This window comes from Nematostella vectensis, chromosome 2 (genome assembly GCF_932526225.1).
Source record: "Nematostella vectensis chromosome 2, jaNemVect1.1, whole genome shotgun sequence".
Taxonomy (NCBI): Eukaryota; Metazoa; Cnidaria; class Anthozoa; order Actiniaria; family Edwardsiidae; genus Nematostella; species Nematostella vectensis.
The window spans coordinates 17,658,235-17,683,061 of record NC_064035.1 but is presented as its reverse complement, the minus strand read 5'-3'; the positions used below and the strand labels follow the sequence as shown (position 1 = coordinate 17,683,061).

General features: G+C 39.3%; 3 protein-coding genes, 1 long non-coding RNA gene and 1 other non-coding gene across 5 annotated transcripts; 3 read left to right on the top strand and 2 right to left on the bottom strand.

Moving 5' to 3' along the window:
- Positions 1-154: 154 nt before the first annotated feature.
- On the top strand, positions 155-4,069 carry LOC116615709 (F-box/LRR-repeat protein 20). Its single transcript, XM_032377590.2, has 3 exons — positions 155-923; positions 2,000-2,230; positions 2,309-4,069. The coding sequence occupies exons 1-3, from the start codon at positions 474-476 to the stop codon at positions 2,369-2,371; spliced, it is 744 nt and encodes a 247-aa protein (XP_032233481.1). The 5' UTR covers positions 155-473; the 3' UTR covers positions 2,372-4,069.
- Positions 4,070-10,320: 6,251 nt separating this feature from the next.
- On the bottom strand, positions 10,321-10,392 carry Trnaq-uug. The gene has a single exon. It is a non-coding gene; the product is annotated as a tRNA-Gln (tRNA).
- A 99-nt stretch (positions 10,393-10,491) lies between these two features.
- LOC116615701 lies at positions 10,492-15,431 on the top strand. Its single transcript, XR_004295078.2, has 2 exons — positions 10,492-10,754; positions 14,929-15,431. It is a non-coding gene; the product is annotated as an uncharacterized LOC116615701 (long non-coding RNA).
- LOC5508793 (testican-2) lies at positions 12,805-17,543 on the bottom strand. The gene is made up of 6 exons (XM_032377563.1): positions 17,304-17,543; positions 16,572-16,608; positions 15,822-16,040; positions 15,059-15,243; positions 14,068-14,248; positions 12,805-13,299 (listed from the first exon to the last, which is right to left on the bottom strand). Exons 1-6 carry the CDS (start codon positions 17,346-17,348, stop codon positions 13,283-13,285), a joined length of 684 nt encoding a protein of 227 aa, XP_032233454.1. The 5' UTR covers positions 17,349-17,543; the 3' UTR covers positions 12,805-13,282.
- A 1,502-nt stretch (positions 17,544-19,045) lies between these two features.
- Positions 19,046-24,818, top strand: LOC5508777 (E3 ubiquitin-protein ligase MARCHF1). Its single transcript, XM_001629285.3, has 3 exons — positions 19,046-19,470; positions 22,241-22,933; positions 23,445-24,818. The coding sequence occupies exons 1-3, from the start codon at positions 19,453-19,455 to the stop codon at positions 23,907-23,909; spliced, it is 1,176 nt and encodes a 391-aa protein (XP_001629335.3). The 5' UTR covers positions 19,046-19,452; the 3' UTR covers positions 23,910-24,818.
- The last annotated feature ends 9 nt before the right edge of the window (positions 24,819-24,827 follow it).

Sequence of the window (24,827 nt, the reverse complement as noted above, 5' to 3'; positions counted from 1 at the left end):
CCGTAGCATGGTATTTTAGCACATATAGTAACGAGCGTCAGTCAATGTTTTCCTTTTGCTTGCCGATTTTTTTACCCAACATGCTCCCCTTGTACTGACCCTTACTACCCCCCCCCCCCCCCCCCCCCCCCCCCCCCCCCCACAAACACACACTATCCTCGTGTGAAGAATGTCTTGCGCTTGCGCAAAGAATACTCGTAAAGAACGCCTGGTTTGTTATGACATTCTATGACAAGGCAAGGAAATTTGGTGTTTCGGCGATAAGTTTTACCGCTTTATCTTTGGAAAATCTTTATTTCCTCAAAGGGAAAAATACCAGCAGCGGTTTGGGTTAAAGTCTAGCTGAACACCGGTCATAAGGCTTCTAAAAACCTTTTTGAGAATTCTAATAAGATGTAAACAAAAGAAGGAAATATCAACTTGTTAAAGCTTCAGAAAATCTATTGGTTTATTATTGAAACGGAAGGTCTTTGATGGATGAAGAAAGTACTGCCAACGGCACTGGAACGGATATGGTTACTATAGATCCTTTGGTGGTTCTTCCTTCCGATATTATCCTATTTATTTTTAAATTTTTAGCATTGAACGAAATCTCTCTCTGCCGAAGAGTATCTAGAAATTGGAAAAGATACATCGAATACTTTCTTCAGCATTTAAGGATTTTAGATTGTTCCTCTTTAGAATCGGTTCTCTCCGTTGGTGGATTGAAATCTGTTTTAACGTCTGTTAAAAATTTGAGAGAAATTTGCCTTGATCACTGTTGGACAAGTGTTACGGAAGAAAATATCCTACTTCTCGGCAGTAATTGCCCTAAACTCCGTGCTATTGCCACAACACGATGCAAAGGAGTCACTGACAAGGCTTTGCAGTCTCTCGCAAGTTGCAAAGAATTGGAAGAACTTAATTTTAGTAGCTGCTTTCAGGTACTGATCTCCCCCCACCCAAGAACATGAACATATCGATGTACCATAATAAATCAGCTTAGATTAGTTGTGATTTATGAAACATAAAATAATATTAAAATACAATTAAAGGACTGTAATATAAAAGTATAATCCTTACCTATTTCACACTATTCTAGAAATCTTTATATGATGGGAAAATGGCTTGGTTTTATCACCTCACTGAAAACCTACTCATCAGTAATGCTTGAAATTAAAATGTTAATCAGTATCACTAGCTGTCTTCTCAAGCTTTTAATTGCAAACACTCTCTTTGTGTTATCACCATTTAATCAAAACAAAGCATTTCTCTCAGCTAATGTTTTTTAATGAGTCAGCTGCCTTTCTTTGGCTTGATTGTCATTTCTTAAGACCTTCCCAAAAGGAAATAAACTGATAAAACATCCTGAGATTAATATTAACAAGCTTTTGTGACTCATAAGAGTGATAGGTGATTGGAGGAAAATTTGATTTAATCAGATATCAAAAAGAAATGTAATTGCATTATTCCCAAATTAAACTACTGTTTTTTTCTGTTCATAATGTGCCTGAAATGAATGAAAAAGTAATGTTCAAAACTTTTAAGAAGTGCTTAAAAGACTGATGAGGCAAGGAAATGAGGCTTAGGCATTTGCCCTAAACATAATTTTTAAAGAAAATATAGTAATCTAGATACATTGTAGGGCTCTCTATACCTTGCCATATTGCCTTGGTATTATCATCAGTGATAGTTAATCTGCTTCATTTGTCATTATTTATTATTGGCTACAGTCATAGCAATGTTATTTTTATGCGAGCTAATCTTACAAGGTAGTCTTACCATGTTTTTACCCACAAGAAAAATGGCTCTACCCCTGTGTAAGAACCTGTGCATTGTGCATGAGTTGCGTCACAAAGCTTTTTTTGTTTGGTAGAAGGGATCATGATGAAAACACAGCTGACTGGGCAGGTGTCCTGGGCATGTTTTTACCACAGGGTAAAGCCAGAAAATATATAAGCAGAATATATTTTTTATGACAATTAAAGTTGTGTTAATCAAAGGTTATTTTCACACATAGATTTCAGATAATGGACTTGTACCACTGTTCCAAAGCTGTCCTCGTTTACTTGAGGTACATGTCAGCAGTTGTTATGGTGTTACAGACAGAAGTGTCCAAGCCCTTGCCAAGAGCTGCCCTTATCTCAGAGACTTAGATGTAAGCTGGTGCCACGTGACCAATGAAGGACTAGAGGCATTTTTAACCAGCCCCACATCTTTGAAAAGACTTAGAATAAAATGCTGTTCAAAGGTACTTTTTAGATTATATTAAAATAGAATAATGAATCTTCTTATGTAATTAAATTATATTTTTCTTCCTGTCTTACAGGTGACAGATGCTTTGATATGGAAATTAACTCAGGCAGGGATAATTGTCAACAATTTCTTTTGATATAGAAATGATGAATTATAGGATTTAGGATTATACTGACTTTATTTGCATGGGAATCCAAGACTGGCTCCTTTTAAGGGGGAGGGGAGGGGTAGACAGTCCCACAGATTGGATCATGCTGTGGTTTTCTTTTGTGTTTGGAGTGATTTTTTTAAAAAAGTGCTCAGTTTATGGTTTTTCACAACAATTATATTTTAGCTACATCTTTACATTTTATTGAGCTGTATACACTAAGGCTCAAACATAGTCATATTTTCAAAGCACTAGAGTGTAGTTTCCATTTTCAATTTAGAATAACTGTGCATCAGATATGAAACATACAAGTTTTGCTTGTAGTATATGTGCTAAATGTTCTGCAGGATTTATAGATGGATTAAGTGACCTGACTTGCAAATTATAAATAACAGACCACAGGCACTGTTATCCCCATGTGAGGTACAGGGGGTATACTCTCATGCCCATGACAGGTACAGGGGGTGTACTCTCATACCCATGACAGGTACAGGAGTGAATTCTTGTTAAAGTGACCCTTCCCTCATGGTGTCTCCTCAATGTAAAAAGGCAGTCTACAAACTGCCTTACTTGTTATTCATTAGTAGACTTGTCTTTCATTTGTTAAATGTATTTGTGACACCTTTTTATGTACCTTATATGTGCTGCATCTGAAGTTAAACTTTTAATTCATTCTTTGTAATACAGTCTCCCTTTCCGTGATACATTCATTTCCAAGCCTCCTTTACCAAAACATATCCTGGGTGGCAAATGATAGAGGCCCAAGAGAACTATTTTCCTCAGTCAGATGCACAGCTAAATCCCACGGCACCCAGTACAAACCCGGACTAGCCTACTAGAAGGTTGAATGGACATCTGACCAGATAGCACAGAAGCTACCTAGTATATGTATTGCTGGACATTTTTGAACAGTACTAATGAGTAATGATCCAATACATCATCAATGCAAAATAACTAAGTGTTATGATCGATGTGGTTCCATAAAGGCGTTTTCCTGTAATCTCCGGCTTCCAATTGGTTTCCAGTCAAGGTGGTATTCAAAAATACAGGATAACCAAAACGTATGAGGAGTAGCTCTCAAACAGCCCCATTGAGAATGTATGGAGCGATGATTTTAAAGCTATATTCTTTTTGAACAGGATTGCAATATTGAGAACCGCTGCCATCAAGGTGATGCTTGTTATGAAAAACATCACAATTTCAAACGCAGCAAAACTACTGATATCCCCCACCATGGTCGCCAGGCTCGTACCGTGGATTTTTCTTCGGGGGTGTAAAATCCAAAAGCCACCCTAATTTTTCTAGGAAGAGGGCGAGGGGGAGGGGTTGTTGGATGGGGGGCGGTTTTTTGTTAAAAATTTGACAACCCCCATAAAACAAAAAATATATTTTTTATTACATTGCAGTCTCTACAGGACGTTGATTATCGGATAAGGCTACAAAAATTGTTTGACTTCTAGATTTATGACATACCAGAGTGATCTAGAATGCCTATAATATTTTATTCACTTATTCCATAGTTTTGTCTACAAATAGCACGTTTGATTCAGAAAATAAAATACATATTAATGCATTGTAAGCAGTATTTAAAAAAAAGCATACCGAATTTTACACTTGTATGCTTACCCCCTCAAGCCTATTGTTTCTATTGTAAGGCCAAGTAAAAATAAACAAATGTTTCCCGTCTTCGCCCGCGTATTTTTGGGGGGACTTTTATTATTTGTTATTTTTAACCAATATTTCAACTCACGCAAAACTCTTACTATCTCTTGGGAAGTGTGTAAATACACCTCGTCATCGACATAAAGAAATAAAATTAAAAGCCGCCCGCTCGAATTTTTGTAAGAGAAATCCGGAAGGGAAACTTGTTTATTTTTACTTGGCCTAATCTACAGTCAATATAGCACCCCCCCCCCCCCCCCCCTGCCCCCCTCCAAGGCATTAGCTCAAAACCTCATGTCAGCAACAAAATCATGGATCACATTCGTTCCCTTGACATCATACATCATGGTCCCAGGGGTGGATACAGGGGGGGGGGGGGTGGATTTGGTGGATATCTACCCCCCCTCCTTTTTGAATAAAAAAATTGAAAAGTCACTTTGTTTGACGATAATAAATGTCTGAGGGACGGGAGGTACTGTTCAATTTCCTTCGCCTTCTTGACGTTGCTTACGCGACAAATCCAATTCAGCGTGAAGTATTGTAAGATCTATGTAGTGACCTACCAAAAACCACTTGATCAGTTATCCGGCCATTATCCAACCCCCCCCCCCCCCCCCCCCCATTTTGAAATCCTGGATCCGCCCCTGGGTCCCTTGATCATACATCGAATTTAAAACACGGTCTGGTATCGAGAAGCGATATCCCCCGATGGATCACCTGTAGGTTAAAATCAAAGGACGAAACAAGCACGGCAACCTTTTACTTGGATCAGTGTATAGATCAGAAGCAGCGATGAATTGCTTTGACTGGTGGGAACTCTTTGAATCTCTCCTATCTGACTTATCTGTTGCTACGGATGGCATGTTGGCTATAACAGGTGACATCAATTTAGACCTCTTTCGTCCAAACAAGCCACAAGTGCGCAATTACATTGACATTCTCGGCACTTTGAATCTAACCCAATATGTAACCAAGGCAACGCGCATCACTCCCCATTCAGAAACACTTAAAGATCACATCATTACCAACACGCCTCGCCATGTGACCTACTTTGACGTGTTACCCTGTCCGCACATCTGCGATCACGATGCACCCTATATCTGTGGAAATGCAGTGGCGAATCCAGGGGTGGTGACAAGGGTGACATTACACCCCCCTTTAGGGCGAAAAAAAAAAGCGTTTAAACATAAAAAGATAAATCGTCGCAAATTGTTATAGCCGAATTGGATGTATCGCGATGCTATTCACTAGACGAAACCAGGCAAGGCTCGTGACAGAAAGCCAGGCCGTTGCAGTAGGCGAAACAAGGCATGCATTTTGAATCAGAATGTTCGGACTGGCGTAGCAGAAAAGCACTTTTCAACAACATTTTTTAACCCTAAAAGATAGCACATTGGGTGTGGCCGTAGCAATTTACTAAGCTCTAAAATCACTGTAATACCGGTGAGACCCCCTAATCGATAGCAAAAGCGTAAGAATTTTATAGCAGTTGGTTGAATTTAATGCCCTAAAAGATAGGGCGATCACCCTATCGTCTACTTTTATGGAGAGCCCTCCCCCTACCACTTGCTAGACGGAGCGCAACCGGAAAATTCATGCTAGCACATAGTAGAGTGGATAAGCAAACTGAAGCTACAAGGAACTTATCAACATGCCCCACTGGCAAAGCTTTAGCAACAGCGATACAAGAATCCCTTGCACAAAATGAGATTTTAAACAACTGCCGCGGGCATAGGCATATGAGTTCATAAAATGAGTTCGAAGGAGGTTATGTGGGAATAGCTAAGTCAGCACCAGACGCCGATTATCAAGGATGCTACCTTTATTCACTGAATATAGTCGTTTAAAACCGCCTGCAATATAGCACGCAATATGTTGGGTTATTACCATGAGCTTTTCAAGTTTTTTTTTTTGAAAACTCGCCGGCAGAATTCTTTAAAATTGTGTTGTGATAGATACACTTGCACCCGAAAATAGAAAGCGCAAACTGGAAGATTTTTGCAAAATTTGCTGGTTTGCATGATAGGATATGTAATAGGGTCGATCGACAGAATGGAGGTATGATGGCGTTTTATTGCAGCGCAATCATGGCGGATGGCGTTATCTTCTTTTCTAAGTATTCCTCCAGTAAAGTCCGTAGTAAGAGGAGCTGTTATGCTTTTGGTTCTCTACTAATTCAAAACTTTAATAAGTAACGTGATTCTCACAAACAGGGAAAATAAATGTATTCTCGAAATTTTGTAACATGAAATATATATTCCTTAAAATCTAAAAACAAAATCGACAAAGCCTGTCAAAAAAGCCCCCCCCCCCCCCCCTTGCTAAATCCTAGATCCGCCACTGAAATGTGCGCCTTACCCCGGTACAAGTACATTCGAGACGAGCGTAATCTTGATCTTGACGCCTTCAAGCAAGAGTTCGAACAGCTTCCGCTGAGTCTAGTGTACTCCACGGACGACCCAGAAATGCAATTGGACTTACTGAACAAACTTATGCGAGGGTGCATCGACCGTCATGCCCCTCACGACGCACTGGGTAAAGGATGTAGACATTCAACAGCTTCAGATAGAATGCCTTACACTTTGAAACAAGGCGCGCCTGCACAAAAGCAACACTACTTGGACAACCTACAGAGAAAAGCGCAATGAGTAAAAATCTAACATAAGGAAAACCAAACACGACTTCTATAACAGGGCACTAACCTTTAACAAACCATAGAATTCTACACCCAAACCCTCAGCCACTACGACTCAATCTTGATGAGCTGAACATGCACTTTGTGTCAACCGCCCAGCGGGTAGACGGGTATTTAGGCATTGATTGACTCCTTTCCCGTGAATAGACCTGAGGCCTTCCTCCTTCGTCCTGTATCCTGTGGTGAGTTGCTTTTCTAACTGAAAAAGCAACGATCTGACTGCTCCTTGTTGAGGCCACATTTGTAATAACCTGCCACATTTGTTATAACGGCCACATTTGTAATATAAAGGTAGGCCACATTTGTTATAAACTATCTGACATTTCATGAAAGAAACACCCGTACGACAACCAAACTTGGTAGGTGTCATGTAGGTGTCGAGGGGATGCAACCAGGTGGTCACGTGATATGTGACGTCATCGATGACGTCATCACAGGAAAAGGAAATAAAAACTAAAGAATTTTATTTAGCGTTCTGGGGAGATATCGGACAAGATTTAGTAAAATGCCTTAACGATAGTTATGACAAAGGCCGTCTTACAATAACGCAAAGACAAGTTCTTATCACCCTACTTGAGAAACCCAAAAAGACAAAAGAATAATAGACGCTTGGCGCCCTATCAGTCTTATTAACGTTGATGCAAAAATTTGTAGCAAAGCGTTATGCTCTCGAATGAAAAAATGTTTACCACGAATAGTTCACTCGGACCAAGCGGCTTTTGTAGAATTAAGAACGATCGAGGACTCAGTTCGCATGGTAGCAGATACAATGGAATATATTAATAAATCCAATAAATCGTTGATTTTGTTTGCAGCTGACTTCGAAAAAGCCTTTGATTCTATTGAACACAATTTCATTTTTGCTGTCTTAAAACACTATGGATTTGGCAGCTCTTTCGTAAATTGGATAAGGGTTATTCTAAACGAAAACATGAGTGCGGTCGTAATGGTCACTGTACCGATTTTTTTCCGTTAGGTAGAAGTACTACGCAGGGAGATCCCATTTCGTCATATCTCTTTATATTGGTTTTAGAAGTGATGGCCACAATGATCAGAGAATGCAAAGAGATCAAAGGTTTACAAATAGGAAATCAAGAAAAGAAACTAGCGTTATACGCTGACGACACTACGTTTTTTTTTTAGAGATACTGCTTCATTAAAAAATAAATTAATTATTTTAAAACAGTTTAGTCAATTTACATCTTTAAAAATTAATCTGTCTAAATCAGAGGTTGGCTGGCTAGGAGAAGAACTACTTCAGTTGCAAGTGTTAGGTAATTTGGGGCTGAAATGGGTGGATTTTTATAAGAAGGGTGTTACGATTTTAGGGGTTTTCTTTTCTTATAATGAAACTTTGTCAAACCATAAAAATTTTATTCGCGTTTTAGATAATTTTAAAACTGTATTATCCATATGGCGAACACGTGATTTGACATTATTTGGGCGAATTCAAGTTGTCCGTTCTTTGGCTTTGTCTAAGTTACTGTATATATTTTCTAAATTATGTCTTCCAAGTGGCTATATACGTGAAGTAGAAAGCGCGGTCAAGGACTTTATCTGGAGGGGAAGGAAGCCAAAAATAAAGTATGATACTCTAATAGGGCCCTACGAAAAGGGTGGTTTAAAACTGCCTGATTTCGCGTCGATTGTCAAGGCAAGTCGGATTAAACTAATTTCTCAGCTGTTAAATATGGAAGAGCGATCATGGAAAATAATACCAAGTTGTATTTTGAATGAGATAGGAGGAATTCCAATTCTCGGACGGGAAAATTTCGATACTGAATCCCTCCCCAACGCATTACCAAATATATATAAAAATGCTTTTAAAGAATAGGCTGATGTGTTTTGCCATAGTAAGGTTGATACATTATCTACAAGGTCAGTTCTTGAGCAGAGTTTATGGTGCAATAAGTTTATAAGTGTTGATAATAAACTGATACATTTAAACGATTTCATCTCGAAAGATGTTCTCTGTATATGCGATCTATGCAATGATAAAGGGGAACTAGACTGGCAAATAGCCAAAGAAAAGGGGATCGGTGAACACCGTTTTTTAGAGTGGCTAAGGTTAATAAAAACTATCCCTGCCATATGGCGAGAAAAACTGATGGATCAACCAGAAACGGCTAATATGGCAAGTATTAGCAGTGTAATAAGGGAGAAGTATGTAAACTTAAAGGACTCGTGTATTAAAGCGGACCATTAAAACAGAAGTGATATATGATTATCTTATTGAGAGAATACTGAAACCACCGACAGCCCAAAAGAATTTAGAGAAGAGAATAAATAGTAGTAGTGAAATAAAATGGGAAACTGTTTCTACTAGAATTTATTCAAGCACAATAGATAGTTATATTAGACACTTTCAATACAAAATTCTAAACAATGTTTTGTTTTTAAATAAGCAGTTACATAAGTTTGGTATTATTCCTGACTCTAGATGTTCTTTTTGCTTATCATTCCCTGAAACAATAGACCATTTCTTTGTAGAATGTATAGAATCCACAGCGGCGTAGCCAGGATTTTTAACAGGAGGGGGCCCAAAAGGTCCTTTCAAGACATTTTCCACTGTATTTAAGATAATGTCTTATACTTTTACTGTATTTTCGGCTGCTAGAAGGGGGGGCCCGGGCCCCCTGGGCCCCCCCTGGCTACGCCCCTGATCCAAGAACTTATACTTTGAAGCAAGGCAATGGCTTGAACAGTATAATACTTCACTATCAGAATCTAATCTTGAAAATATTTTACTCGGTGATGAAGGCCCAGAAAATTTCATAATCCTCCTTTATAAATTGTGCCTTTTTAAACATAAAAATGACTTTAAAATCCCTCCTTAATGGTCTTCCAAAACTTTCTAAAACAATACGAAAAAATTGAATTCCTAGTTGCAAAAAGAAAACGTAAGATGTCAGCACACTACCAAAAATGGGAAAATGTCAAGTTGTTAATAAAATGATTGGGGATGGTATGGGATGGGAAGGGTGAGGGCTCGTGGTCTTGTTTGTGTTGTGTTTCTGTTTATGTTGCGTATATATTTGTACTAAAAATTATAATGAATGTATTAAAACAGACCGTTTATATAAAAAAACGTAAACAACAACAACTCTTGTAAATATTGTAAATAGTAAAAAAATATAAGAATGTAAAGTTAAAAAAAAATATGTAAGGAAAATGTATTAGGTACAAGGAGTGTTTGTTTTAATAAAAAACTATTAAAAAAAAAGGTCGCAAGCAATTCGTTCAACTTGATGAAAAAGCCTCTAGCCTGGTTGATGTAACGTTTGGGGTACCTCAGGCCAGTGTGCTCGGGCCGGTCTTGTTCAACTTTATACGTCAATGATCTAGCAGAACGCTGGGAGACACCGTCAAATGTCAACAATACGCCAGGCGATACAACATTCTGGGCATTCTACACCAAGGACAAACCAGGGATTCATATTTAAATTGTTAATAAAAAACAACATCATTGTTACTGATCATTTTGTGTAATTCTCTTCTAATGGCCAGTCCAAGGAAATCGATTTTTGCTCAATATCAATATCTCGAGGAGTCGACAGTTTTACTTAAAAAAAAAAAAACGAGGTCCCACCGAGACTTGAACTCGGATCGCTGGATTCAAAGTCCAGAGTGCTAACCATTACACCATGGGACCATTTGATGTGGGAGGCTAGGAATTTTAATTATATAAACAAAAGATTAATTGCTATTGGCGCAGACTCGAAAACAGCGAGATTATCGCAGGCTCAAGACTATGAGAATACCAAAGAAATACAGTATTCTGAATTAACTACAGGAACTTCTTAATTTTACTCAACATGCACAATGTCTTGCTAAAGTATATGGCAGTAATCATGATTTCTGATCACTTGGGGGAAAGATGGAAAAACAAAGTATCAACATCTAGTCAGCGGCTAATCCGCGCATACCTGGGAGCGGAAACTGATTTCAAGATGGCGGACGAAAGGGAAACGATCAATCGATCTTGAAATCGCCTTGCTTGCACGATCCGTTAAGGTATTCATACTGGAGTTTTTTTTTACACGCTGTTTAGACAATGCGACATTTACTTCTCTCTATTTCACTAGTGGGAAATTCTTTAGCACTTCTGTGTGTTCTTAACAACTCGGAACCTTTTGGAAAGCCTGTAAGATAAATTTTACTCTTTCTGAAAAACTGAATGAGCGTTATTGTTGTTTTATATTTTTGTTACGTTTAGAGTTGATTGAAGCCCAACAAACCTCATATAAGTTGTAGTTTTTTTTTTTCAAAACTTTGGAATACCCTGCCAAATGCCACGTTTAGAATCATAACAGTTGTGACAGGGTACTTCAATTATACGGCTTGGCAAACTGATATTTTATGGCTTTCAAAATTTTTGGCGGGGGCACTGGGCACCTTCCCCTGTCACAGCCTTGAACAAAAAATAAATCCCGCGCTTCTGGACGCGATTTCTTCCTCAGATATATCCCGGCCCTACCAATCGATATTGGAAACTAATCGAATTGATCAATGTTAATCGATATTAATCAGTTGATTATTATTGATTGATATTTGAAATCGATAATAATCGATACTCACAGCCCAAGAGTACTAAATCATATTGATTATTATTGATTAATATCGCGTTTTATGAATTTCTTATATTTAAAACTGACCACGAGGACGGCTATGACAACGCGATCGAAAAAGATGTTTTCGCACGTGGCGATCAATAAAAATTTTATTGCAATGGAATAAGCAAAATATTATAGTCAGAGACAGATAAAAAAAAACTAAAGACATTATTACTACAGGAGTGAACGTAGTTAGTGGAGCTTACAGTGCGAACGTCCACGTCCTAAACTGACCATGAAACTTAAAAGTTTTCATGTCATGGTTTTATGGAAAATGGCTGAAATGTATCAGACAGAATGAATTTCCACATGCTGCTATTGAATTCTTAATCAAAGTCCATTGTTTTCTGCCGTTGTCTTCCATGTTGCAGCCGTCGTTGCTTAAGGTCCCTAATTCATTTAGGTTGACACAATGTTGATTCAGATGCCGTACCGATTGCGTCGTTCCAAGGGGTAAAAAAATTACTGTTGGAGTAAAAAAATTGATCATGTCGGATATACATTTCGATGAAATGGAAGAAATCGATATTTATCAATTTTATCAATAATAATCAATAATTTCAATCTTTTTCTATAAAAGTCGATAATAATCGACACTCACACAGTTTCACGTTATCAATTTCTATTGATTTCCGATATTAATTGATTGATATTGATTTTTATCAATTAATATTGATTATTATTGATTATCTGAAGTATCGATTGGTTGGACCAGGGAAATATGCAGGCGGCCAGGCGTTTTTTTATTTTTATTTTTTTCTAATTTTAAAATAAGGCTTTGAAGCTGTATGATATATTAAAGACACCAGGTCATCATCGTCCTAGTTCCAGTGTATGTGTTTACGTGTATGTCTTTGTAGAGATAGGTCAAGCGTCCTAGTTCCCCTGTACACCACTGAGCAATGAACCTCAGTATACCCCCAAGATGGCATCCACCATGTAGCATCCAGTTATCTTATACACTAACATTCATGTGTCTCGCAATCACAAGCCTACCATTTCATGTGATTGAAAAGTGCAATACTCAAAACTCACATGATTCTATAGGTTTAACAATGACTCAAAGTAAAAGTTAAAAAAAAAATTGTATGGGGCAGAAATTCTATTGAATATAGCTTACCGATCCGGTATGAGTGCTGTCATTCTAATATGTCACTACCATTAGTTATGAGTAAGCCGTACTAGCTGAGCTTTTACTGTCAATTCTCTATTGTCATATTTTTGTATTGTCCTTGTATTTATTGTAGTTTTATTCAATCATTTTCTTATGAACTACTACTTAGGGGCATCGTTTGTTTAAGGAAAAAATCTTAGGTGTTATTGTGTGCCATCAAACGTGCAGTGTAGGTGTATCAAAATATTTTTTTAACAAGGTCCCCTTACCCTTCCCAATGGTACTAAAAAATCGAGCATTAGAAACTGGTCAGAACAATGATTTTCAATACATGAAGCACTGTAAAAAATAACAACTTTATTAAAACAAAAACTGCCATGCGATGCATGCACAGCAAGCTGGTCATATTGAGACCAGCTTCCCCTTGCGTGCATAGTTTGGCAGAAGCCCGCTTTTTATTGATTAGTACTGCCGTCTCCACTCGGTCGTTTCAGACGACCTCGCTGTAACAGAAATAAAAATGGTGACAGAGTAAATATTTGCTTGTATTTCCTTGAAACTAATTAAAAACATTACAAAGTGTATCTCAACATTGTTTCCATTGCCATCAAACAAGCCACTCTGTTTCGCACCATGACAGGTAAGCCGGAATCCACACACTAAGGATCCAGATTTCACTCACTAGGTTCTGGAATCCACAACCCTATTGGAGAACCTGTCATGGGGAGACCTGTAGAGGCACACACTATATTGTCATTGCTACATTTGCATCAAGCACCATTGCACCACTTGCTCCATTGCATCATTTGCTCCATTCAATCGCGGATTATACCTGCGTGAGAGAACATGACCACAGATTTAGAAAAAAAATGATCAAGTAAGAAAATATTAGACAACCAAATGATATATATATCTTTTGCAGCAGTTATATGCTTTCATATCGCCAACTCTCCAGGTTTTGAGCCATTTCTCTAAGGGAAAATATTCTATACAGTTGTTGAATTTGATACAAAATATCAAGGTCTGGAGCTTTCAGTGTTTATAGGTATATCTTTCGTAGTACGATCATAAAAATAGTTTGTAAAACCACAAATTTTCTTTGTTTCAACTTCTAAATGTATTGATAATAAGTTCTGAGAGACCCAAACTAACTATTTGCCATTTTCTTTTTCTGTAAAGTGACTGTTGGCAAAGGGGTGTAAATTAAGAAAATGTTTAATTTTCTTTAGAAGAACACTCCTATATAAACATATTTAGTAACAATGATATGAAATAAAAATAAACAATACAGTTAAACTTTTATGCACTATAACAAACACATTTCCATGTCCAGTTGTTATTAGGATGTGATGATCCACTAGCGTGAGACCCCCTAAAGGATTGCAGAAACGGAAAAAAAAATTGAACACTCCCTAAGGGATAACAGTAGGTAGAATGTTATACCGTAAATGATCACCCCTTCTACTGTCAGCTACACTTGTATTCAGAGAGGCACTCTGTACTCTAAACTGTATTTAGAGAGGCACTCTCAATCCTGCCTTGAGTTAACTCCCAATTTCTTCATTTTCAAAAGGTCTATAAAAGTTAAACATGTCCTCACCAAATGCAGGAAAGCACAACAGCCACTCCTGTTTATCGATTACAGAGTTCTTGTTCACATCGCAGGACATGACAAAACCGTATATGCACCTCTCATGAAAGAGCAGCGGTCCTATGATCGAGTTGATTTCCCGACCGGAAAGGACTCCGTCACGATTGAAGTCCACTCTGTCAAACTCCCACTGCGAAAAAAAAAAACGACTATTGAATTAAACTTCATGCAATAGACATATTTATCAAAAACCAGCATTTAAAACTATGTAGTTTATAAGATGTAACTTATGCCAACATTATAAGTAACTATCATAAACCACTGGTACCCTGGTTAACAGAGCCTCCAGACTTGTCTCGTCCAGTGACACTCAAGTGACACTATCGTCGCTGGACGAGAGAAGTTTGGAGTCTCCGGTAGCCAGGGTAAAACATTCTTTAACTAAAGTGTTTGTGTGATCAATATTTTGGAAGTATGGAAAGTCACTGTATAGTGGGTGTTTATAGAGATACCATTGTAGCAGCTTAGCCAACCCAGGGGCGGATCCAGGATTTCAAAATGGGGGGTGGATAATGGCCGGATAGATGGCTGATAACTGATCAAGTGGTTTTTGGTAGGTCACTACCTAGATCTTACAATACTTCACGCTGAATTGGATTTGTCGCGTCAGCAACCTCAAGAAGGCGAAGGAAATTGGACAGTACCTCCCGTCTTTCAGACATTTATTCTCTTCTAACAAAGTGACTTTTCAATTTTTTTATTCAAAAAGGGGGGTGGATATCCATCCAATCCACCCCCCCCCCCCCCCTGTATCCACCCCTGCAACCGAAACGCAATTTGTGATAGACATCTTGGTGTTTTCTACTGAAGGGGTTTCACCCAGGGAAGCGGGAGGACTGAGGACAAAGCTGTGTGTGTGGGGATCGCAGGGATCGCGTTTATGATATACAGGTGCACTTCCAGCTCTTGCTTCTCCCTGTTTGACACAATCATCTCCAACCTGAGCTAATTCTTTGCGCATATCCGGAGGTAAGTTGTGGCCCTTCTCGCTTTCCTTGACTTGGTAATAGCGGTTAACTAGTCTCCGCCTGCTTATGAGTATCCACTCCAAGTAGCGCTCTCCGAATTGAAGTAGATTGTCTCTCGCACACTCCGACACATTCTGGCCTGAGGATTGTCTCAGAGCTAGGATAAAGAATATTGATTTAAAACTTTGTTATTTAGGTAGATTTATATGGTCGCTGAATCATCGTATGGCATAAAGTTGGGCTAAGGCAATGCAAAATCACGGATAGGTTTTGATGCAGGTTGTACATTTCCCTATACATGAAATTGTATAGACTAAAGGGGGGTGCGCAGTCATGGGTATCTTATGAAAAAAAGCATAGTATTTGAAGATACTTTAATAAGAAAATACCCATTTTTTGGCAGTCTGCTTATTACATTGCACGCGGGCAAGCCCTCTCTGCTCAGGGATTAATAGAACTATATAAGTCCGTCAATATTTATCGTTGTATTTCTATATTTATTTTTCGGAGAAACTTGGAAGACATTTCTCGCATTTTTCGACGCTTGAAAATGTGGTGTGTTGTAGCGGCAAGTTTGTATTACCTGTTAAGATTAAATCGTCGCCATCTGGAAAACTCAATTATTTTGACTTGTACTCATTTTGTTGAATCTCTATTATTTAGCTTAAATAACTTCTGAGAGATTCTTTAAGATTCTTAGATATATTTTTTTTGGTGTGATTGAAAATTCCCTACCTTGTACATCACAAGGCCCCATGGAGGCCACACCAATAGGTATTTCGTAGCGACAAGCAAACTTGTGCAGTTCGCAAAGATTATTAAACTCTAGTACGTATACGCTGCACACAGTTATACGCTCGTCCAGACAGACTTGAGGACACACACAGGACGTCACATTGCCGGCTTCCTCAATACACATCTTGCCCTTTGCGCATCCCACATCCGAACACCCCCCTGAAACAGACCAGCATTTCTCATTATATTGCCTCAATAAAGGTATCTACTTGTAGCTAAACCTGTCTTTATTCGTGGTTCGGTTTTTTGTGTCTTTTTGGTGAGAAATGTTGCTGAGTCAGTAGCGGATCTAGGGGAAGGGTTTAGGGGGTTTAACCCCACCCTCCTATGGGCTGCCAGAAAGCCACATGTAACAAAAAAAACTTCCCCCTTTGTCACTGAGCCAACCCCCCCTCCCCCCCACTTTAGCAAAAAGCTAGATCCGCCCCTGTTCGTTAACGAATTGGCCAGAAATCAAGGTGATTTTCTATTACATTGCTTGGATGCGCTTTTGAAGATTATATATCTTTTGGATGTATGTGAGATGACGTGTTGATAAGGGAAAGCAAACGCTGAGGCACAAATTTCCGTGATCGAACACAGATATAGTAATACACTTATGATGCTGAAGAGGCAACAAGGCACTGTGGTGAGATCTAACAAAGATATAATAAATACTACACTTGTGTTGCTGATAGGAGATGAACATACCTGTTTGCGAACATGCTCCCGGCAGATGTCCACAAGCCTGGGATAAACCACAAACGTCGTAAACATTTTTGGCTCACTTCTTACATAAACAGCATGGGTCATGATGAAGGATCGCCCAGCAGGGGGCCTTACAAGCAACTCACATTTCACTAGGCAGTTATAAGTAGGTTGATCTTCACAGGGCACGTAAACAAACGTGCAACTGCAAATATTGTTATTATAAACAAAGCAAAGCATTAAAATTTACTTTGACACTACGCTGATAGAATTCAATTATCAAAGAAATATTGGATCCCAAAAGCTAGCAGATTTTTTGAAAGAGTCAGCATCGTGACTCATAATCCGTTGCAACAACCCTAAAAACACGGGACTCTCATTCCTTATTATGGAATCGGCACTCTTGAGTAGCGTGGGCCTGGATGCCGTCACTACTCTCTAAACAGCAATGACCCGCAGGGACGCAACTGATAAATCTCCCTATGACGGATCCCTGATAAACAGAGGCGTTATTTTTGACTGTATTTCACTGACAAATGTCTTCCAAAAAAAACCTTGAATATTTTGTACGATTAAACCTTTGTTGAATAGTTGACAGGGAAGTTTGATGTTGCTAGGTCGGCAAGTAAGAAAAAAAAAACTTATCGCCTAGCTGGGATGAGCTGAAGAGTCGCTTGTTAATACCAGGTAAGCATTCTTGCTGGTTTGGATTATTCCGCACTCAGTTTTACTTACCACCACGAGAAGAACCCCAACAGATATTAATCCAAATTTGATCATATTACTGCTGATATTTCAAGATCAAGATCGCCTGATCAGATGGTCCTCAAGATAAAACTAGCGTTAACCAAGAAGTATACACAAGCCTATGGCTCGATAAGCACTGTGATGAGGGAATGTGAGTCGTAGAGTAGAGGCGTAACGTACAGCTCCTTGTCGGTCAAATGTGGGAAGCACTACAGAGCTTAGGCGATGAGTGACAAGCCGGACCGGATATGTCAACTTGAGGAAGACAAAGAATCAACGGACACTAAGCCGGGAGAAAGGGGGGAGGGGGAAGGGAGATGCTGGTGTTGAAATTCACGAAAAACACACCCAGGAAGCCAATCAAAACCATAAAAACTAGATGAAACCTTGGCTAGAAAACACACGGAAATTAAAAAAAAAAAAAAAATCGAGTAACACAACTGGCCGCGAAAAAGCATTCAAGCAGGAAATGAAATAAGTTCCTCCCCACCGAGATATCAAATGGTCGGCTCTTGCTTTACCCTGCAAGCAGAGCTTTATTCCTGTTTGTTTCTATCAGTTCACTTATCCGTGTCGCGTCTCTGTTCTTTCGCGTTTTCGTTTTCTTTGATGTGTTCGTTGACACAAACAGGAAGAAAGCTCTGCAAGCATGGTACCCTAGTCGTAAGCAGTGTTGCCGAAGAGGTATTAGTGGTCAGCGCTGGTACTTTTATGAGGTCTCACAGTATAAAGCCAGGTATTCACGCCTCTTAAAAATTTCTGACCCGGACTCCAATCTAGGGCCCCGGCTTGAAAAGAGAATTCCTTTACTACTGAGTATCTATCGCGAATAAGAACACGCATTCATCAAAACCATAAAAACTAGATGAAACCTTGGCTAGAAAACACACGGAAATTAAAAAAAAAAAAAAATCGAGTAACACAACTGGCCGCGAAAGAGCATTCAAGCAGGAAATGAAATAAGTTCCTCCCCACCGAGATATCAAATGGTCGGCTCTTGCTTTACCCTGCAAGCAGTGTTTTATTCCTGTTTGTTTCTATCAGTTCACTTATCCGTGTCGCGTCTCTGTTCTTTCGCGTTTTCGTTTTCTTTGATGTGTTCGTTGATACAAACAGGAAGAAAGCTCTGCAAGCATGGTACCCTAGGCGTAAGCAGTGTTGCCGAAGAGGTATTATGGGTCAGCGCTGGTACTTTTATGAGGTCTCACAGTATAAAGCCAGGTATTCACGCCTCTTAAAAATTTCTGACCCGGACTCCAATCTAGGGCCCCGGCTTGAAAAGAGAATTCCTTTACTACTGAGTATCTATCGCGAATAAGAACACGCATTCATCAAGCTGGTATTAACTCTAAACAAGATGTATATCATGGTCTCTTGCTCTAAATGATAGCAAATGAATAAACGACCATAGACCCCGAACAGCCCCCTTAAAATCAAACGGTTGCAGTATAAGACGTACCCTGGGTACCAGAGACTGCCTCTGGTACCCAGGGTATATAAGGCGCTACGCTAGCGTATATTATTGCATATTTCGCGGGGAAAAAATCCTTTATTTCCCAATTAAAAAAAAAGGAGAGAAATTCGAAAAGTTAACCTTACCAAAAAAAGTCAAATAGAATAATGGAAAAATGAGCCCTGCAAACCCACCAGATAGCCCCACATCATGTAGATTGTTTTGCAATTTGTGGTCTCTTGGTCTGTTCTCGTCTGGACCAATCACAAGGGAGGCAAGACTTATCGCCCGATGGCGAGCCAGCGTTACTTTGAAGTCAGCCGAAATTACTCGCTCTCTTTCTTGAGTGCCGTGGGTGCGCATCAATATAAACTCGGAAAGAAAGCCATTAGGTGATCATCATTAGTTACTTCCAGCTCATCTGATTCTCCTGACGTTTATTGTTAACCAAAGATACTCTGAACCGCTCTAAAGGCCGTATGGGAAAGCAATTTGCTAGGCTGCCGTGGCGTCAAAACAATTCGCCGATGACGGATGTTATTTGAGACTTGGCAAGATGGACGACCATTGTGAATGATGAGATATGGATATATAGTTGGCGGATGGCTTCTCTTTCGATGTGTCTGCTTTTGAGATCTACATTCCTATTTCTTAAGGGACTCTCTTCGGACCTTGTTAGCCGCTATGGACAATCGGAAACTGGTAAGTTCGATTGTTATGTTATATTTATGTTGAAGGTCTATCATGGACGTGGGTTTACATGTTTTTTACCAAGAGAATGTAAAATTAATTTGTGCGGGAGTCGACGAATGGTAGACGTATTCTCTGGGGAATCATCACTCTTTCTTTGTTTGATACAATATGATGCGTTTTATTTCCCTGAAAGCCAACTGTTTTTGGTGCGAAACCATTAAGTTATTACAGTAAGTTACTCTTAAATTATTGCGCTTGTTATTCTTGGTTCATTAAAGGCTATGAAGGGATAAAAACGAGTTCCCGATGATGTTAAGATGAGAGACACCACTTTCTATTTCTTATGTCTTGTAAACATTCTGAATTTCTAAACCAAATAAAATCGAATTTGTTTCTCTTGGCAGACTAATGTTGATGTCAAGATTCATAAAGTACTAATCGATTCCAATTCGGCCAAGTAGTAACACTCCAAAGAACGGGAATGTTATAGTCTAAGTTAATAGAAGAATTTGTGTCGTATAAGTACTGCATGTCAAAATATTGTCTGCTCTCTCGAAGTGCTCTTTGCAAATGCTTCCTTTCTTGGGTTTCTGCTTTGTTGTAATTAATATTTTTATCCTCTTTGTATGGAATTAAGTGTTATTTTCCTCTGTTTTACATGGAACAAAATGTTATCAACAGGAGATGTCTACTCGAACAAGATTGAACTCAAACCAGATCAAACTTGGATTGTTTTAGACTAGTTCCAAGTTGTCCTCTAAGCAAAGGATATATTTGGGCACCAAATTTTAAACAACAACAAAATACTTTCCATCCGAGCATGCCCTCTGTGTTGAGATTATTTTACATGCTCTACATTTTTTCTCCTGTAAGGTCTTGCTCAAGTTGTAAGACATCATTGCTGTCAACTCACCTGCATTAAAAGGGTGTCACAAGATTTTGGACCTCATCACAAGCCTGTTTTTTGTGAGAATGTTCATACATTCTCTGTATTCACCCTGTTGGCTCTCTTGGGTTTTTTTCTCATATTTACTCTACTTCCACAGGCGGACCAGGATTAGAATAAGTCCCTTGTGATCCTTCAGGAAAATAAAATATAATTTAAAGTTGTTTCTTGACTGTTTTCTCAATAAAGCTAGTTACATTACTATATTAGCCTTGTGTGTTGTTCTTAAGGGGAATTGTGACACAGAAAGGGGTTTAGTCCCTCGAGAGAAAAGTTCCCCCACCAAAGAGAAGAGGGAGAGAGAGACAAGGCAAGCAACTTAATTTCACCTACTCCAGCTTCGAGCGAGTTCAGCGCGAAAATAAAAAAGCTTTCTGCAAAATTCCACTGGCAGCGGCTGCACAGATAATTTCCACAAAAGTATAGCGAGTTTTAGAGCGATACCTCTCACACAGGCCGAGAAAATGCATTTCTAGTTCGATAAATGGAGACCTGATGATGACATGAACCAAACAGCAAGCCCATGGCATCTTAGGAATGCAGAAACGTTGATAAATTGCCTCCTGACCCTACCCTAGAGAACGACAAACCTAGCCAAAACAATTAAATAACCCACAACAATTCCCCTTAAAAACACACACAAGACTAATACAGTAAATGTAACTTGCTTTATTGAGGAAACAGTTAAAACGAGCGGGTTGGTAAATGGTTTTGGCTAGGTTTTTCGTTCTCTAGGGTAGGGTCGGGAGGCTATTTATCAACGTTTCTGCATTCCTAAGATGCCATTGGGCTTGCTGTTTGGTTCATGTCATCATCAGGTCTCCATTTATCGAACTAGAAATGCATTTTCTCGGCCTGTGTGAGAGGTATCGCTCTAAAACTCGCTATGCTTTTGTGAAAATTATCTCTGCAGCCGCTGCCGGTGGAATTTTGCTGAAAGCTTTTTTATTTTCGCGCTGAACTCGCTCGAAGCTGGAGTAGGTGAAATTAAGTTGCTTGCCTTGTCTCTCTCCCTCTTCTCTTTGGTGGGGAACTTTTCTCTCGAGGGACTAAACCCCTTTCTGTGCCACAATTCCCCTTAAGAACAACACACAAGGCTAATATAGTAATGTAACTAGCTTTATTGAGAAAACAGTCAAGACACAACTTCAAATTATATTTTATTTTCCTGAAGGGGGGACTGATTCTAATCCTGGTCTGCCTGTGTTATTTCACCCAATTTTACGATAATTCTGGCCGAGTGGGGTTGACAGCTATGCTCAGTAATATCAAAACATTCTCACATTCAGATTGGTTGCATACCTGTCAACCTCTGAAAATCTCAAGGCTTCAGAATTGTTTGGGGGAGGGGTGGGGTATATTCATTTTTTTGGGGGGAGGGGTGGGTATAACCTCACAGGCGTTTGCCGTAAAGAAAGCTCTCGCAAACAAATCCACTTATAGATCTCACAAGGGTTTTAGATAAATTGCACTACAGAAGGGAATAACTGTTTTAAAAAAATTAATAGAAAATAGGCAAAATGATGATTTTCTATAGAATATTTTTTTTTGGAAGCGATAAAAATTGCTAAAAAGCGGGAGATTTGGTGCTCCACACGGGAGAGCGGGAGAAGATGTCCAAAATCTTGAGACTCCCGCCTAATGAGGGAGAATTGACAGGTATGTGGTTGTCTGCCACCAACTTGCTTTTTAGGCTGGTCAAAATTCGAAAATACCTATGTGAAAGTCTGGGATCGTCTGATCAAGCCCCAAGTCTTTTGATATAAAGAGAGGAAAAAAAGTAGTACTTGTGACTGCTCATTTATTCAAACATCTCCTCTTATCTCTCTCAAGTTCCAGGCACCCCTGAACAAGACACCACCTGAAATCCAACAAGCTGATAGTGTTGAAGGGCACAGTTGGTTACTTTCTGGCAGTGAAACAAATCTTGCCCGAGCATGTGAATCAGTGACACATTCCTTAGCCTCTGTGAATAGCAGTCAAGTTGGCTCCATTCGGTCTTTTATTGATGATGTCTCAAAATGTAGAGAAATATCTATGCAAAAAATTGACAGATTGAGCTATATTTGCTCCCATCAAGGCCCGCATGTAATATCCTCACCAAGCTTGCGGCGTACATCTAACACGTCACATACCACTGAATCCTCGATGAGCATACAGGTGCCGCTGGCTCAATGGGACTCATGCAGCATGTCAAGAACAGATGAAGCCCTCTGTGAATCTTTGCTACAAGTCAATACCAGAGAGACAGACTCTACCAAAGGCAGTGATTCACCAAGGTGCAGTTTTCTTGCGTCTCCAAGCTCGAATAGCAAGCTGTATGATAGCTGTAACCTCATGTGTAGGATATGTCATGGCGGAGATGAGGATGAACCCCTCATGGTCACATGTCGATGCACTGGGACAGTCAAGTATGCTCACCAGAACTGTGTGTTGAACTGGATATCTAAGTCAGGCAATCAGTACTGCGAGCTTTGTAAGTACAAGTACAAGACCAAGAGAAAGAAGATCAAGTCCCTTTGGAAGGTATACAGTAAACACTTCTGTTGTGGGGAGTGTATGGTACTCTTGAATTCTTAAGTAACATTGAGAGTGCGGAAGTGGTGCAGGATTAGATTAACTTTTTGCCAAGAGGAATTGGGTTAATTCAGACTTCAATTAGGAAGTAGAATCCTTTTTTTCTTTGGAAATTTTCTTAACCCTTCTAACCAAAGAGGCTCCTAATCTTTAGCTTCCTTTCTTTATTGCCTTCTCCAGTGAGATCCCAGCTTACATCATGATTTATAAAACTGTAAGCACAAAAAATATGTGGAATGTTAATTGTCTCTTCTGATGAATCACAAGTTAGAATTCAGTTAGATTGACATGTCTAGTGTCTATTGTACACAATTTAAAAGTTGCCTGTTTCATTTGATATTGTTTTAGTGTTGTTTGACATGTTGCTTGTTGTGTTTGGCAGTAGTTTGGATGTTGCATATTATATTTGACAATATAACTAACCTATTGCATTTGACAATGTTTAAATGTTGCATTTCAGTGGCAGTTTCCAAGTGTTAGCACCAAAGGCTGGCTACATATTGGTCTATTTATTGCATTCGTCACCATGCTTCTCACATCCATTACATGGATTGTTTGGTCTCGTGTGAGCTCCACACCAACAGCTGTAGCAGAGCGCACGACAGACGAAGTCAAATTTGCCTACATGTTGAATGGTCTGTTTATTGCACTTGCCATTGGGGGCCTATACTTTGATAGCTATCGGCACGTAAGACGTTACTTTCAACGTTGGTCAGTACTCAACAGACACATGATAATTGAACCCTACTGCGACCAAGACTCTTTGACAGAAAGGACAGTCAGTTCCCTTAAAACAGCAGTTTCTATAGAACAGAGACCTGGCTCTGAGGCGAGCATTGCAATTGATATTGCAGAAGGGCCGACAGAACCCAGAGAAAAGCAACAGCAGAATAAAAGCAAAAGAGGCAATGGAACATGGGTGTAAAAACCAGACTCTCCAAAGGCAGGCAATGGCATATGGGTTAGATTACCCAGCTATGAAGAGCCAGGCAATGGTATATTGGTCTGATTACCCAGCTATGAAGAGCCAGGCAATGGTATATTGGTCTGATTACCCAGCTATGAAGAGCCAGGCAATGGTATATTGGTCTGATTACCCAGCTATGAAGAGCCAGGCAATGGTATATTGGTCTGATTACCCAGCTATGAAGAGCCAGGCAATGGTATGTTGGTCTGATGACCCAATTATCAGAGGCAATTTTATATTGGCTTATTACCAAACTATCAAAATCCAGGCAATGTTATATTGGTCTGATTACCTAACTTTCAAAATCCAGGCAATGGTATATTGGTCTGATTACCCAGCTATCATAATCCAGGCAATGTTTTATTGGTCTGATTACCCAACCATCAAAATCCAGGCAATGTTATATTGGACTGATTACCCAGCTATCAAAATCCAGGCAATGGTATGTTTTGGCTGATTACCCAGCTATCTAAATCCAGGCAATGGTATGTTTTGGCTGATTACCCAGCTATCAAAATCCAGCCAATGGCACTGTATATTGCTTTTACTGCCCAGCTAAAGGAAATGAGGTAATAGCGCATGGGTACAATTATCCAACCATCAAAAGTTTGCATCTCATGACAGAAGTAATCAGAGAGGGTAGCGATATAATAAGGGAGTTGTCAGGCTTTGACTCAAATGCACCAGTTGTGTTTTTATGCTTAATATTCTCGTTTATAAGCTTGTTGTAGTCTTCAAAATATAGGAGCCCATATATCTTGATCTAATGTTTTGGCTTGGAAAGAGGGGAGGTGCACCATACTGTTAACTATCTGAGACGTAAAACAATATTGTCTTGATTATATTAAAAAATATGAAAGAAACTTGGCCACAGCG